Genomic DNA, 17,263 nt, shown 5'->3' with positions numbered 1-17,263 from the left:
AATAGCTTTTGATTAAACTCTGGGAAAAAATTTTAAAATTCAGAGTTAAATTGCCTTGGTTGCTGAGTTGTAAGAAAGAAAAAAGAACATTTAGACCTTTCAAACATAATTTAAGAATTTGGTTTATAACTACAGAGGTTTACAAGTTGCATTTGAAAAAAGTCCATGTTCTATTATGATGACTTTTTGTGCAAATTAGACTGATTTTATAATCTCGCTTTAAAAACTGTCCTGACTTTAATAGCATGTAGGAAATTATACTAGAACAATACACTAGTTTAATTTTAATCTTCAAAATTTCCTTTCCTGGTTTTATTACAAGATAGCAAAATTTATGTTCATTTAAATCTGAGAATTGTCCTGACTTTAACAGCACATAAGAAATGATACAAGAATAATATTCTAGTTTAATTTTAATTTTCCTCAATTTCCTTTGCTGGTTTTGCTACAAGATAGCAAAACTTCTGTTCATCTAAATCTGAGAATGATGATATGGAATATGTCTGTGAAAAGAGGCTGATGAGGTCCAAGACATGCTACCCCAAAATATGGCAACTGTTATATGGATGTTTAAAGCTGAAGGAATTTGAGAAATAGCCTGTGTAGGAAGGACTTTCTGGCCTTCCCTTTAAATAGGTCATAAAACCCTCATGTGAGAGGTGCTTTTCCTATGCCGAAGAAAGGAGCATTCTTACCTCTGAAGATGAAGGGACTCAGAGGAATCTGAATGAACAAGCCTACTGTTTCCCTCAGTTTACTACACTTTCCTCATACCCTTTGTCCTATTATCTTTTTCCACAACTTTCCACTCCTCCTCAAACCCAATATAAAAAGGCTCATGTTTAACATTTCTTCAGGTCTTCACTTTCTTATGAAGGCTCTTATGTCACATAAAACTTATATTAAATAAACTTGTATGCCTTTCCTCTTGCTAATCTTGTCTTTTGTTATAGGGGTAACAAAATGTAGAACTTGAGACATTAAAAGGGAGGAGGAAAAAATTTACTTTTCCTTCCCTACAAAGTGAATTCCTTTTTTTTTTTTTTTTAAGATTTATTTATTTATTTATTTGAGAGAGAGAGAGAGAAAGTAAGTATGTGCAGGGAAGGGGAGAAGGGGGAGGAGGGTGAGAAGGAGAGTGAGAGAGAGAACCCAAGCAGACTCCCCATTAGCATGGAGGCAAATGTGGGGTTCAGTCTCACTACTCTGAGATCACGACCTGAGCCAAAATCAAGAGTCAGACACTTAACTGAGCCACCAGCTGCACCAATAAATAAATCTGTAAAGAAAAATTGTTTTAGTATCAGCTCATTCAAAACTGTAATTATATATTCACAGAAAATTATACAAATAGTACAGAGAGGTCCCCTGTACTTTTCACCCAGTTTCCCCAATGGTTACATTTTATGTAACTATAGAATAATATTAAAATCAGGAAAATGACACTGGTATAAGGTATATGTATACTTCTTTGCCACCTTACCACATATGTAGATTTGTGTTAACCTGCCACCTTACATCAAGACACAGAACTCTTTCATTATCTCAAAGATCTATCCCCCATGCTGTCCCATTATAGTCAGTCACATTCTCCCTCCTCTCCATCTCTAGATGGGAAGCACTAATATATTTCCCATCTTCATAATTTTGTCATTTCAGGAATGTTATATAAAAGGAATCATACAGTTTGTAACCTTTTAGGATATTTTTCCCCCCACTCAGCATAACACCATTAAGATCCATCCAGGTTGCTGCATATAGCAACAGTTCATGTCTTTCTAACGCTGTCTCCAGTTTTGGGTATTACAAATAAAATAGACCACTTATATTTAATGTAATTATTGATATGTTAGGACTTACATCTGCCATTTTATATATATATATATTTTTTTGTTATTTCTTATTTCTTTTTTTTCCCCCTTCCTCTGGAGTACTTAAATATTTTTTAGAATTCCACTTTGATTCACCTGTATTATTATTACTGTCTTTAAAGCTAGATTTATTTATTTATTTAGTTTGGAGAGACAGAGCATGCACATGTGCAGGTGTGTGAGTGATGGGGGAGGGGCAGAGGTAGAGAGGGCATCTTAAAGCAGGCTCCTCACTGACTGTGAGCTGGACATGATTCAATACCATGGTTCAAGCCAAAATCAAGAGCCAGCTGCTTAGCTGCTGAGCCACTAAGGTGCCCCACACCTGTATTACTTTTGAGTGTATCTCTTGTAGATTTTTTTAGTAGTTGCAAATAAATATGGATGTTCATCATAGCATTGACTATTTCAATGGTGAAAAATGGCAAACAAACTACTTACTTAATAATAGGAAATTGACTAAATTAATTATGAGACACCCACATAATAGTGTTACTGTCATTGCAAGATATTTGTGATAAGCTGTTCAAGTAAAAAAAGAACATAATAGGGACACCTGGGTGGCTCAGTTGGTTAAGTGGCTGCCTTCGGCTTAGGTCATGATCGCAGCGTCCTGGGATCGAGTCCCACATTGGGCTCCTTGCTCGGCAGGGAGCCTGCTTCTCCCTCTGCTTCTAGCCTGCGACTCTGTCTGCCTGTGCTTGTGCTCTCTCCCCCTCTCTCTCTCTAACAAATAAATAAAATCTTAAAAAAAAAAGAATATAATAGCATTATAGCACTGTCCCATTTTTACAAATATATATTTACATAAGCATAGAAATAAGTCTGAATGACTTATGCTCATGGATTGAAAGAATAAATATTGTTAAAATGACTATGCTACCAAGAGCAATCTACACATTCAATGCAATCCCTAGCAAAATACCATGGACATTTTTCACAGAGCTGGAACAAATAATCCTAAAATTTGTATGGAGCCAGAAAAGACTCTGAATAGTCAGAGGAATGTTGAAAAAGAAAACCAAAGCTAGTGGCATCAAAATGCCAAATTTCAAACAACATAACATTAAAAAAAAAAAAAAGAAGAAGCTATAATCATTAAGACAGAATGACATGGGCACAAAAACAGACCCATAGATCAATAGAATAGAATAGAGAACCCAGGATTGGACCCTCAACTCTATGGTCAACTAATCTTTGATAAAACAGGAAAGAATATCCAATGCTGTTTCTTCAGTAAATGGTGTTGGGAAAATTGGATAGCCACATGCAGAAGAATAAAACTGAACCATTTTCTTATACCATACACAAAAATAGACTCAGAGTGGATAAAATACCTAAATGTGAAACAGGAATCCATCAAATTCTAAGAGGAGAATACTGGCCTTTGACCTCGGCCACAGCAACTTTTTGCTAGACAAGTCTCCAAAGGCAAGGGAAACAAAAACAAAAAAAAAACTACTGGGACTTCATCAGGATAAAAAGCTTTTGCATAGCAATGGAAATGGTCAACAAAACTAAAAGGCAACCTATGGAATGGGAGAAGATATTTGCAAATGACATATCTTGGATACAGATCCAAGATCTATAAAGAACTTATCAAACTCAACCCCTCAAAAGACAAAAAATCCAGTCAAGAAATGGGCAGAAGACATGAACAGACATTTCTAAGAGAAGACATCCAAATGGCCAACAGATACAAGAAAAAATGCTGAATATCACTCAGCATCAGGGAAATGCAAATCAAAACCACAATGAGACATCACCTCATACCAGTCAGAATGGCTAAAATTAATGAGTCAGGAGACAACAAATGTTGGCGAGAATGCAGATGAAGGGAACCCTCTTACACTGCTGATGGGGATGCAAACTGGTGCAGCCACTCTGGAAAACAGTATGGAGGTTCCTGAAAAAGTTAAAAATACTCTATGACCCAGCAATTGCACTACTAGGTATTTACCCCAAGGTGACAAATGCAGTGATCTTAAGGGGCACCTGCACCTCAGCGTTTATAGCAGCAATGTCCAATGTCCACAGTAGACAAACTGTGGAAAAGAGCTGTGATGTCCATTGACGAATGGATAAAGAAAATATTATGTGTGTGTATGTGTGTGTGTGTGTGTGTGTATATGTAAAATGAATATTACTCAGCCATCAGAAAGGATGAATACTTACCATTTACATTGTTGTGGATGAAAGTGGAGGGTATTATGCTGAGCAAAATAAGTCAATCAGAGAAAGACAATTATCATATGGCTTCACTCATATGTGGAGTATAAAAAAAGGTGCAGAGGGCCATACGGTAAGGGAGGGAAAACAGAATAGAAAGAAATCAGAGAGGGACACAAACTATGAGAGACTCAAGGATAGGAAACAAACTGAGGGTTTTTGGAGGGAAGGTCGGTGGGGGGATGGGCATTGTGATACGGAGGGCAGGTGATATGGTGAGTGCTGGATGCTATATACAACTCATGAATCATTGAACTCTACATCTGAATCTAATGATGTACTATATGTGGGCTAGTTGAATTTAAATTAAAAAATTAAAAAATAAAAAATGAGACAAAGAAAAAATAAAGACTATATAGAATATATGAATGAACTATCTACTGAGGGAATGTGCTAGGAAACTGACAAGATAGTGACATCAGAATTATTGAGCAACTTTTAAGTACCATGTTGACATTAAATGGCAGAAATTTGTTATGGACCAGGTAATTACAGTTCTCTGAATTTTCTCAGTAATATTTGTCTGCTTGGGAGCAAAAATGGAGAAAGCAGAAGATCAGTTTATTTATTAGCATAGGAAGCAAAGGAACAGATTAAAGGAGTGAGCAACATTAAAGTGGTAAATCATGGTCTTTAATCTGGATAGGAAGTATGGTATAGCTAGTAGAAAATAACAAAGGTAAAAACTACCTAACCGTAGAGGTTTCAGGGACTGCCACTGAAAAGTAGAGAAATGAAATGTAAGGAAACTCCTGTGGGAAGTATTGTGGCACAGTGAGAGAAAAGTTGTTACAGCCAGAAGACTTAGTAGTGAAATAAGGCTCCATCATTTACACAAAATAGATAACACTGGGAAAACTGTTGTGTTTTTGAGCTTCAATTTTCTCTTACTTGAAATGAAGGATAATTATACTATCCTCATAGTGTTGCCTTAATCATAAAGCACATAGTGGTACTGGTCATAGTAGATACTCAACCTTCTGTTCCTTCTCTTATTAGTGAGGTTAAGTATTATAGTTCTGTAATAGCAGCTGCTTGTGAAAGGCCCCAAACAGTATTATATGGAGTTTTAGAGAGATTTTATGAATGAAGTTCATATGAATGAAGTTCATATGAATGAAGTTCAAACTTGTTTATATAGGCCTCTGTTTTTGACAGTGGCCAAGAAAATGATAGGAGATGGAAAAAAATAAGCAAATACATAGTGGAGATGAATACATTTAATTCTGCATGTGTGTGTGTGCATGTGTGTATGTGATAGAAAGGGAGTATGAGGAATAGAAAGAGGATATTAAATGAATAAATATGAGTTATGGAATATGGCTGAAAGTGAGACAGTACCCCCAAAACTAGAAGACCCAATGCATACTAAAAAAAATAATTATTGTTTGGACTTTGAGTAACCGGATAGCAAGCATACTATCTTGACTCCCTGAATTAATGGCAGCTGGTTGACTTATGTCCAGTTTAAAGACCTTTAGGTCACCATCTAAAGTTTCAAGGATTCGGAAAGAGAGGATATCATCAAGAGTCAAAATAAGAAAATAAGACTGGAAAATATAAAACAAAACAAAACAAAATACCTGGGAAATATAAGTATTGGGGAAAGAAGAGGAAGATCCAGCTGCCTCCTAAGTGTAAAACTTATATACCCTATCTTCTATTTATATTCATTGCCTAGGTGACTTTATCTAGTCTCATGATTTAAAATACTATGTATATGCTAATAATTTCCACATGTATATCTTCAGCTCTAATCTTTCTCCTGTGCTACACACAATATGTTCAATTGCCTACTCAATATTTCTACTAGGGTTTTTAATTAAGTATCTCAAACTTAACATGTCCAAAACAGAAGCCTGATTTCTGCTGCCTAATCTTTCTCACCTAAGTAATAACTATCCTTAGAATTGATCAAGTCAAAATCTTGGAATTCATCTTGACTCCTCACTTTCTTTTATATTCTACTTTGAATTCACTAGCAAACCCCGTTGGCTTTAACTTCAGAATATATCCTGGATCTGATTATTTCTCATCATTTCCACTGCTACTACTCTGGTCCAAATCTCTTGCTGGACATTACATATCTTTCTAACTAGTCTCCCTGCTTTTTCCTTTTTCTCTCCATATATATATATGCCATGACATACTAAAGCCAGAGTAAACATTTAAAAATTTAAGACACGTTATGTTTCATGTTATGCTTCCCTTCCTCAAAACTGACTACTTAGAATAAAATGGTCTTGTTTCTGTTGCCTCCCTAACCTCACATCCTTTTACTTTGCTCCTTTCCCTCTATACTTCAGTTATAAACATCACAAGCATACCCCCGATCTCAGGATTTTTCTGTCTCTGTCGTTCCCTCTGCTTGGAACTCAGTTCCCCTTACATGGCACCACCCTCAATACCTTCAGATTTCCACTCTAAATTTATCTCTTCAGTGAGGCCTGATTACCCTATATAAAAAATTTTATCAGTCAGATCTGGAAAGGAAAACCAAATCCTCTAGGTATTTCAAATGAAGGGGAGTGGAAGAAAAAAGGACTGAATACAGGGAATTGGTTTCAAATGTTTGAGGAGGGCTGGAAAAACAAAAGGAGAAAAGTGTGTCTCCAAAGATCAGTAACTACAGGAAGTCACCACTGTCCCTAAGGCTGCTGGGAGAAAGTGATGTTACTGGGGATTGAGGAGCTTATACTTCAGCTAACTTCTTCTAAAATATTTAATTTATTTATTTGACAGAGGGAGAGATACAGCGAGAGAGGGAACACAAGCAGAGGGAGTGGGAGATTTAGAGGGAGAAGCAGGCTTCCTGCTGAGCAGGGACCCTGATGCAGGGCTGGACCCCAGGACCCCAGGATCATGACCTGAGCCAAAGGCAGACGCTTAACGACTGAGTCACCCAGGTGCCCCTACTTCTAATTTATTTCCAAGTTTTAATATTGTGTTAATGCATCCCAATGACAAAACCTAACAGGACCACAGGTGGAAAGAATCCAGGAAATTGGGTTTTCAGCCTTCTAGCTTTATTGTAAAGAGGAGAATATGAAAGGGGTGATGTAGGGTAGGTTTCAACAGGTAATATTTGGCATATACCTCTTCTACTACTAGTCTTTATCATCTTATCCTTAATTTTTCTTCATACCACTTACTGGCATTTTTTGTTTACTATCTCCCCTATCCTGCCTCCATTAGAATATAAATTCTGTAGGAACAGGGAATTTGTTTGTCTCGTTCGCTGCTATATTCTGAGCAGTCAGCACAGTGCCTGGCATCAGTATGGTAGCATACTAAATGGGGAAGGGTGGTGGAAATGGTTTGCCCTGCAGAGCATATTTTATCACAGACTTTTCTTAGAATAGCCAGTGCATGGTGATGATAAAAAGCAGAATGACTTATAGTAAGTTTTACTATTATTTTCTAATTTTCTACACACAGTGGATCCTCTTATGTGAGGGTAAAGAGTTACAAAACCCTTTTCCATCTCTAAGGACATATTTGAGCTTCAGTTCACTTTCTAGCTCTTCCCTGGAAATTTGATAAAGACGAAATGTCAGCTTGTTATTAGGCAGTATTTTCCATGGCAAAAATAATCTCTTATTGGTAACTTGCATATGGACTAGAAGGTACTATAAATGAACTATAGGGGCACCTGGGTGGCTTGGTCATTAAGCGCCTGCCTTTGGCTCAGGTCATGATCCCGGGGTTCTGGGATCCAGCCCCATATCAGGGTCCCTGTTCAGTGGGAAGCCTGCTTCTCTCTCTCCCACTCCCTCTGCTTGTGTTCCCTCTCTTGCTCTCTCTCTCTCTGTCAAATAACTAACTAACTAAATAACTAAATAAATAAATAAAATCTTAAAAGTAAATACATGAACTATGAATACCTAGTGGGAAGCCATATCTTTGGGCTTTTGTCAATGTGGTGACACTTGTATCTACACATTTTCCTTATAGGGACCTTGGAAGCTGCCTAAGACTATTAGAAAAAATATTAATTCTTATGTAGGACATGCTTCTAAGTTGGTGGTTCCCCTAGTCTCCTAGTATAATTCTTGTTCCCTTGCACCTGAATGTTACTTGAAGAAAAAAGAAAATAACTCTTGGATGGCTGTGTAGACGATTAAGAGGATTAGTTCCACTGAAGATGAAAGTTTGATGATGCAGCCTTGCTGGACACTGAATTTCCAGTTCAAAACCCTTCTAAATAAACTGGTTCACGACAGAGTGTATTCACAACTTATAAAACTCATTTTAGTTAAGATAACCCCTCATGGAGGGACGCCTGGGTGGCTCAGTTGGTTAAGCAGCTGCCTTCGGCTCAGGTCATGATCCCAGCGTCCTGGGATCGAGTCCCACATCGGGCTCCTTGCTCCGCAGGGAGCCTGCTTCTCCCTCTGACTCTGCCTTCCACTCTGTCTGCCTGTGCTCGATCTCGCTCGCTTTCTCTCTGACAAATAAATAAATAAAATCTTAAAAAAAAAAAAAAAAAGATAACCCCTCATGGACATTCCAGCATGTAATAGATGCCTAATAAATATTTATTGAACAAATGCATGAGGTTGGAAATGTATGCCACAATTATGTAATTATTGGATGGTATTACCTAAATGTTAACATACACAGTTTGTTGAAAGAAACAAATGTCTGCATTGACTATTCTGTACTAGTTATAGTTCACAACTGTACCTCCCAATTTTGAAATAATTCCCCCATCCCAAATAAACACATGTAGTCACAAAATACTGGGCAGGTTTTAAAGACAGTATACACAGATATCTTGTATGGCATTCTTTGGGTTGCCTCAGGCCACTGTTCTGCTTACTGATACACCACGCTGGATTCAAAAGTGGACATATATAAAGCCACTCATTCCAGGAGAAATCAGTTAGTACTAAAAGGGAGCTTGTGCTGTGACTGACTAAATTATAGACTTGCCACATTAACAGACAAGTGTTAATTTCTTTTGGCCTCTCTGAAACAAAATAATTTTTCCCCATTATTTTCTATCAAAGATCTCAAGCCTTCAAAAGAGATACTATACTTCATTCATTTCTTTTATTCCCAGTTTCCAGTATAATTCCTGGCATAGAGATACCTAATAAACATTGGTTGAACTAAACTATACAATCACAGAGAGTCATAATAACAACTAATCTTGGATGGAACTAGGGAATGAGTGCTGAACTATATGAAACCAGAGATTATGGATTTAGAAACATTATTTTAGATTGTGGATTTAGAGATTTAGAAACATTATTCCCTTGGAAAACCATGGTAAATATAGTAGGCCACAGAAAATAGCATCTGTGAAAGCCCATCAAGGATAATCAAGCCTATGGAGGCAGGGAACTAGGACTACGAATTCTTCCTTAGATTCCATGATATAACTATCATCTCTATTCTTATCCCATCACTTTTCTTTACCACTAGCCAACAGTTTTAATACAGAATGTATGATAGCTTTAAAAATATTACCAATGTAGTCTGGAGGATAAGTGAGACTGTGGTCCAGCCTTACAAAAACATTAGGAAGAATACAAGAAATACAGCTTAAACAAAGTTGCCTAATAACTAGTTATTCATGAATTTGCTCATTCTCTTCAGCTTTCGCAAACCCCCCATGAACTCACTTAAATGCACAAAGCATACAAATAAATCACAAATAAGAACAGTTCATTAAGTCAACCAGTTTATCAGATATTTCTTTCTGATGCCAAACATAATGTCAGTTAGTCCTAGGGATATTAAAATCTTCACTATGTAGATCAATTGAAAAGAATGTTTTGGGTCAGTCAATAGTTTTAGAGAATGACCAGTGTACCTATACTAAGTCTAGAATACTGATTGATCTCTCCATTAGCAAAACAAATATTCTATTCTTTTCTTTTGCTCTTTCTATTTTTTAAAATTTAATTTAATTTAATTTTTCCAAGAGTCATTGTTTATGCACCATACCCAGTGCTCCATGAAATATGAGCCCTCCTTAATACCCACCACCATGCTCACCCATCCCCCACCCTCTCCCCTCCAAAACTCCAAAATTTGTTTCTCAGGATCCACAGCCTCTCATGCTTTTTCTCCCCTTCCAATTTACCCCAATTTTTTTGCCCTTTCTAAAAGAGCTATAAGGATAACAGAGACCTTTGAAAATGTTCATTTCCAAGACTTGAAGAAATTAAAAATAATGGTTTATTTTCATAATAAATGGTTTATTTTCAAATAAATGGTTTATTTTCAGAATAAAGTTAGGGATTAAAAGAGGAAAAAAAAAAGAAATCCTGTAAATCTTTTTAAAAATAGTAAGGTCTAAAGGCCTAAAAAAAAAATCTCAATAGTTTCTGATTCTGCTCTTAGGCTTTGAATTACCAACAGATCCATTTTTCAAGATTCCCAGTCTGATTAGAACATCTGATTTCTTGTATAAGCAAAACATGGAACAGGAATTTTTCAAATTCAAATTGAAACTCCCCATCCTAAATCAGGGTTGAAATGACATTTGACATATTGAGAAACATGCCACCAGAGATGCCATCCTTGCAGAAAAAGAGAAAAGATTATCAAATTCTTCCTGGTGACTAAGTATCACAAGGAACTTCCAGCAAGATGAAGGGCTAACCATTGTGTCCCAATTCACTGATCCACACAGAGGTGGCCCATCATCTCAGCAGCAGGGTAGGTAGAATTCATTGTCCTAATAGACTGAGCACTCAATTTGCATAGTTGAAATCTATAGTTAGCAGTCAACATTCTTTGTTTATATGTACTGAGTGTGTGGAAAGGTCATTGGTTATAACATTTTGTTCTAATAAATGGAAGGGAAGATTTCTTAATATGTAATTTCTAGTCTTCCTCCTTATCTTCTGTACTTGAACTATCCTGAGGCCAGTATATTTATTTCCCTGTTACATGTATGTGGTAAAAATCTGTAATCCACAATGTTCTATTTATGACACAGAACAGAAGTCAAAAAGACTTTTTCTGAAAGTTGAATTAGTTACTTACTCCCCCCGAACTTTTTTTTTCTTACCTCATTCCCTGTTGACATAACTGCAACAACTGGAAACTTATTAACTTCAACCTCCGTGACACCTACAGTTGCCAGAAGTCCAATCTCTGAGGGGCCCATATGGGTTCCTTTGGCCAAAACGCACTCCCCTCTTTTAATGTCATGGCCGATGGGTCTGAAAGTCAAAGCAGAACCATAAGCAGTATGATAAGAATAATATCTTCTCAATCGACGTTAGTGTCAAAGAAGGAGGACACTTAAGAGGAGAAAAGAGTTAAGAGATGAGGCAGGAACAGAATAATAAAATAAAAAGCTTCTAAAACTCTTTGTTGTTTTAATAAAAAATTTAAATCACAAAATAAAAGAAATAAGATTTCCATTTTTGCTAAGGAATATGTTATTTCACATTTGAAAACTATTTTACAAATTGCTTTATACTAAATTACAGTAAAAAAATTCCAACTACAAACTTTCTTTGATATAAGGCAAGAATTTATATGAATATATCTAGTGGCATTAATGATAAGATGTCCATAGCTAGTTAGCTTTGGGGTGAGGAGAATAACACTAATGAGGTTACAGTCACAGGGATAATTTCTATTTGGACAATTTAGGCTGGCCCAGGTCTACGGCCACAGAAGTCTACTTGGCTTGGCTTCTTGCCATAGGGATGTGAGAATTGTAGCTTTGTTATAAGGACATTTGAGCAAATGTAGTATTGATGGGATTAGGGCAAACACATCCCAATGTAAGAAAAATAATGTAAAGTTTTTGCACTACTTATGGTAAGACAGTAGTCTCATTTTTGTATATAAGGAATAGCAGGTTATTCTACTAATATTGGTAGTCAGTAGAGGAGGGGCTATCAGCTAACTGCATAAAAACTCAAATCTGGGATTATCTGTGTTGATACCAAATTCTGGATTATCTGGGGTGGGGCTAGATTTCTGGATTATCTAAAAGCAGGATTAATTGCAGATTAAGTAGGCTCATGACTTTACTCCTTCTCATGTTGCTTTTGACTATTGTATTTACCTTTACTATGTTTACAAAAAAGTAGGCAGAGTAGACATGAAATGCAGAATTAAGAAAATTCATTTTGCTACTTGTTAAAAGTCCTCAACACTAATGGCTAAATGACTGAGCTGTGGGTTTACAATAGCCATGCTCTCCTGAGTTCATGATCATGAACTCATGTTTCCTTTTGTAGAAACAAAAGTTGGCTACACATTCTATACATTATGAATTTACCTGATATCTTGGCCTGGTCGAGCTTGCACCAGAATTCGTACTTCAAGTTCCTCGGTGCCCTATAATAAGAGCAAGTCATGTAATTTCGAACAGAATAATCTAACAGAATTTCTGATCAATACAATTTAGCTACTCAGATGCATTTATCATCAGATAGGTACAGAATATATACAAATACAGAGAAACAGAACCATTTGCTACACATTTTGAACATGATAAATTTCTACCACAGGTACCTGAAAAACTAGGTTTGATGCCAATACATTCATTTATAAATAAATAAAATTTTTTCATAATTTTCGTGTTTTTAAAAATGTACCAATTCAAATACTGAATTTTACATTGTAGGATAGCACTCTCAAGGGAAAACAAAAGATCTATCTATATGGCTACCCTAATAGATACATCAAATGTGGATGGAGATAACCTGTCTCTTCTGTTCCCATGAATTATGCCAAGTTTCCCAGATATCTGCAGAAATTTCAATGAAGGACTTACAGTTTTCCTGGTAGTAGATATCTGTAAATTAATGGTGATCATTAATTTTACATTTATGGGCTGTGAATAATATTGTGACACTGGAACTGTGTCTTGTCATCCGGCAGAGTCGGTGGATGCATGTGTTCTGGATTTCAATGCTTTGCTGGCTTCCCTGATGCCCAATAAATCTGTTGCACAGTTTTAACAGCAGGCAGTGTGATATGTGTGCCAAGATTTGAATTTTATAAGCCTTACATGTGGGAAAGTAATTAAAAAGAAAATCCCAGATCAAGAAAAGTGGCTGTCTCTCAGCATGCCAAATTTTACTATATAGCCAGCCAGCCCAGAAGAATATTAGTTATTTTAGCTTCGGCTTTTAAGATACAAAATATCTTAAACTACTTTAAAAAACGAGTTAAGATAACTAATCATTAAAATGTCAGTTGAAACTATTCTTTTATTGGTGGCTGACCCTCTGGTTCCAATAATTGCCACGAGTTTCAGTGAGATGAAGACCCATTTAGACCAAGAAAATTCCCAGGATCCTTTATTGTAGGCTATAGAGGGGGCACCGACATAAATTTAATTTTTCCAGGGTGTCATTTGCTGGCAAAGATTTTTATGAATTATAGAAAACCAGAGTTGAAGGGCTATTTGGTTCAAATGCTTGGCCTAGTGTAATATTTAAGAACTTGCTCAAGTTTCTTTGTTAATTTCTTCTCTGTTAAATTTTCTTTCACATTTTATCAGAAGCTAGTCTTGAATAAATTTCTCAGCTATAAGGTATGTCAACAGTTATTATCTCTGCTGCTCTATTTGAGGTAGTTTCCTTCCTTGTTTGCATGGGCCAACTGTGGTTCAAGTTCTATTATAATTATAGTAATGATCATAAAAATATCTCCTGTAAAAAAAGATTTTTAAATATAAGGCAATTCCTATTTACTGGAGACCCATACACTACAATGTAAGATCCTAACATTACCAAACAAACGAACAAATAAAACCCAAAAGCCCAACTGGATTAATCTTATAAACACTGCAGAAAATGGGCATAGTTTATAACCCAGCCATAGGAACAGAGCAGTAAAACCTGGTGATAACATACATCATCGGATTCCCTGATTAGTTCAGTATCTTCTACTTGTACTACTGCATCAGCACCGCAGGGGATTGGAGCACCTGTTGTAACCCGCATGACTTGTCCTGGCATTACTGTCTGAGTTGGCTGAAAATACAAACATGTAAAAAAGAATTGATTTACTCTGCTGTGGCAAAGGAAAAGTCTGCAGGAGATTTAATATTTTTAGAAACAAACCATAAAAGGAAAATCTTATACTCTTATTCATTTTGGCCCAAAATAATAAAAACTACCCACAAACAGTTGTATTTACACCAAAGAGGCTTTAACTTATTTAAGGTAATGACCACTAGACAGATGTCTTTCTGGGTGCCCTGTTTTCCTTTTGAAGAACTGTGACAATTGTCACTATTGTGTCTCACTCAAATAATGTGAATTTTCTTAATACTTCTATGTAAAGTGATTTGAGTGTCTTTAAGAAAAAAAATGCCATGCAATGTGATTTTATGAAAGACAATTATGAAAAACTAGCACATTGGTCATTTACTTAAGTTTTGATGTTAAAGAAATGTAGTACTTTATTAAGTAAACTTTTTTTTTAAAGATTTTATTTATTTATTTGACAGAGAGAAATTACAAGAAGTCAAATTATCACTCTTCGCAGATGATATGATACTATATGTGGAAAACCCAAAAGACTCCACTCCAAAACTGCTAGAACTTATACAGGAATTCAGTAAAGTGTCAGGATATAAAATCAATGCACAGAAATCAGTTGCATTTCTCTACACCAACAGCAAGACAGAAGAAAGAGATATTAAGGAGTCAATCCCATTTACAATTGCATCCAAAACCATAAGATACCTAGGAATAAACCTAACCAAAGAGACACAGAATCTATACTCAGAAAACTATAAAGTACTCATGAAAGAAATTGAGGAAGACACAAAGAAATGGAAAAATGTTCCATGCTCCTGGATTGGAAGAATAAATATTGTGAAAATGTCTATGCTACCTAAAGCAATCTACACATTTAATGCAATTCCTATCAAAGTACCATCCATCTTTTTCAAAGAAATGGAACAAATAATGCTAAAATTTATATGGAACCAGAAAAGACCTCGAATAGCCAAAGGGATATTGAAAAAGAAAGCCAACGTTGGTGGCATCACAATTCCGGACTTCAAGCTCTATTACAAAGCTGTCATCATCAAGACAGCATGGTACTGGCACAAAAACAGACACATAGATCAATGGAACAGAATAGAGAGCCCAGAAATAGACCCTCAAATCTATGGTCAACTAATCTTCGACAAAGCAGGAAAGAATGTCCAATGGAAAAAAGACAGCCTTTTCAATAAATGGTGCTGGGAAAATTGGACAGTCACATGCAGAAAAATGAATTTGGACCATTTCCTTACACCACACACAAAAATAGACTCAAAATGGATGAAGGATCTCAATGTACGAAAGGAATCCATCAAAATCCTTGAGGAGAACACGGGCAGCAACCTCTTCGACCTCTGCCGCAGCAACATCTTCCTAGGAACAACGCAAAAGGCAAGGGAAGCAAGGGAAAAAATGAACTACTGGGATTTCATCAAGATCAAAAGCTTTTGCACAGCAAAGGAAACAGTTAACAAAATCAAAAGACAACTGACAGAATGGGAGAAGATATTTGCAAACGACATATCAGATAAAGGACTAGTGTCCAGAATCTATAAAGAACTTAGCAAACTCAACACCCAAAGAACAAATAATCCAATCAAGAAATGGGCAGAAGACATGAACAGACATTTCTGCAAAGAAGACATCCAGATGGCGAACAGACACATGAAAAAGTGCTCCATATCACTCGGCATCAGGGAAATACAAATCAAAACCACAATGAGATATCACCTCACACCAGTCAGAATGGCTAAAATCAACAAATCAGGAAATGACAGATGCTGGCGAGGATGCGGAGAAAGGGGAACCCTCCTACACTGTTGGTGGGAATGCAAGCTGGTGCAGCCACTCTGGAAAACAGCATGGAGGTTCCTCAAAATGTTGAAAATAGAACTGCCCTATGACCCAGCAATTGCACTATTGGGTATTTACCCTAAAGATATAAATGTAGTGATCCAAAGGGACACATGCACCCGAATGTTTATAGCAGCAATGTCCACAATAGCCAAACTATGGAAAGAACCTAGATGTCCATCAACAGATGAATGGATCAAGAAGATGTGGTATATATACACAATGGAATACTATGCAGCCATCACAAGAAATGAAATCTTGCCATTTGCAACAACATGGATGGAACTAGAGCGTATCATGCTTAGCGAAATAAGTCAAGCAGAGAAAGACAACTATCATATGATCTCCCTGATATGAGGAAGTGGTGATGCAACATGGAGGCTTAAGTGAGAAGAAGAAGAATAAATGAAACAAGATGGGATTGGGAGGGAGACAAACCATAAGTGACTCTTAATCTCACGAAACAAACTGAGGGTTGCCGGGGGGAGGGGGTTTGGGAGAAGGGGGTGGGATTATGGACATTGGGGAGGGTATGTGCTTTGGTGAGTGCTGTGAAGTGTGTAAACCTGGTGATTCACAGACCTGTACCCCTGGGGATAAAAATATATGTTTATAAAAAATAAAATATTAAAAACTCAAAAAAAAAATAAAAATAAAAAATAAAAATCTGAAAAAAAAAAAAAAAAGAGAGAAATTACAAGTACACTGAGAGGCAGGCAGAGAGGGAGAGAGAAGGAAGCAGGCTCCCTGCTGAGCAGAGAGCCCGATGCGGGACTCGATTCCAGGACCCTGAGATCATGACCTGAGCCGAAGGCAGCGGCTTAACCCACTGAGCCACCCAGGCGCCCCTTAAGTAAACTTTTTTATTTAATAAAGGCAAGTCAGAAAAATCATTTTAATTATTTCACTTGAAATCTTTCCAAAACATATTAGTTCACCTTTCAATAATGAAAGTCTAGAAAATGCAATGAAGTAATTAAAAAATGATTCCAGTGTCTGTAATGATTTCTGCTAAACATTATATCCAGATTTTCATTATCTGATCTCTCATACAGATGGTACAGGAGACTGACCCCAGGCCCTGCCCTGCAAACTTCTCTCAGCATAGAGAAAAGCATATTTCTGTAAGATCCGTTTGATAGGTTTTTTTTTTTTTTAAGATTTTATTTATTTATTTGACAGAGAGAAATCACAAGTAGATGGAGAGGCAGGCAGAGAGAGAGAGGCCAAGCAGAGAGCCCGATGCGGGACTCGATCCCAGGACCCTGAGATCATGACCTGAGCCGAAGGCAGCGGCTTAACCCACTGAGCCACCCAGGCGCCCCC

At 36.7% G+C, this 17,263-nt stretch overlaps 1 protein-coding gene across 14 annotated transcripts in view; it reads right to left on the bottom strand.

The window, feature by feature from the left end:
* GPHN (gephyrin) overlaps positions 1-17,263 on the bottom strand; it is a 641,151-nt gene that overhangs the window by 59,386 nt on the left and 564,502 nt on the right. For all 14 annotated transcript variants that reach the window (XM_059182361.1, XM_059182360.1, XM_059182367.1 and 11 more), the window contains 3 exons: positions 13,943-14,062; positions 12,358-12,416; positions 11,128-11,281 (listed from right to left, as the gene is read on the bottom strand). In XM_059182361.1, coding sequence (XP_059038344.1) covers positions 11,128-11,281; positions 12,358-12,416; positions 13,943-14,062 — 333 coding nt within the window. The remainder of the gene's footprint in view (positions 1-11,127; positions 11,282-12,357; positions 12,417-13,942; positions 14,063-17,263) is intronic.

The sequence above is a fragment of the Mustela lutreola genome, chromosome 7, assembly GCF_030435805.1.
Source record: "Mustela lutreola isolate mMusLut2 chromosome 7, mMusLut2.pri, whole genome shotgun sequence".
In the NCBI taxonomy this organism is placed as follows: domain Eukaryota; kingdom Metazoa; phylum Chordata; class Mammalia; order Carnivora; family Mustelidae; genus Mustela; species Mustela lutreola.
The sequence above is the reverse complement of the archived record's forward strand: the minus strand, read 5'-3'. Positions and strand labels throughout refer to the sequence as shown.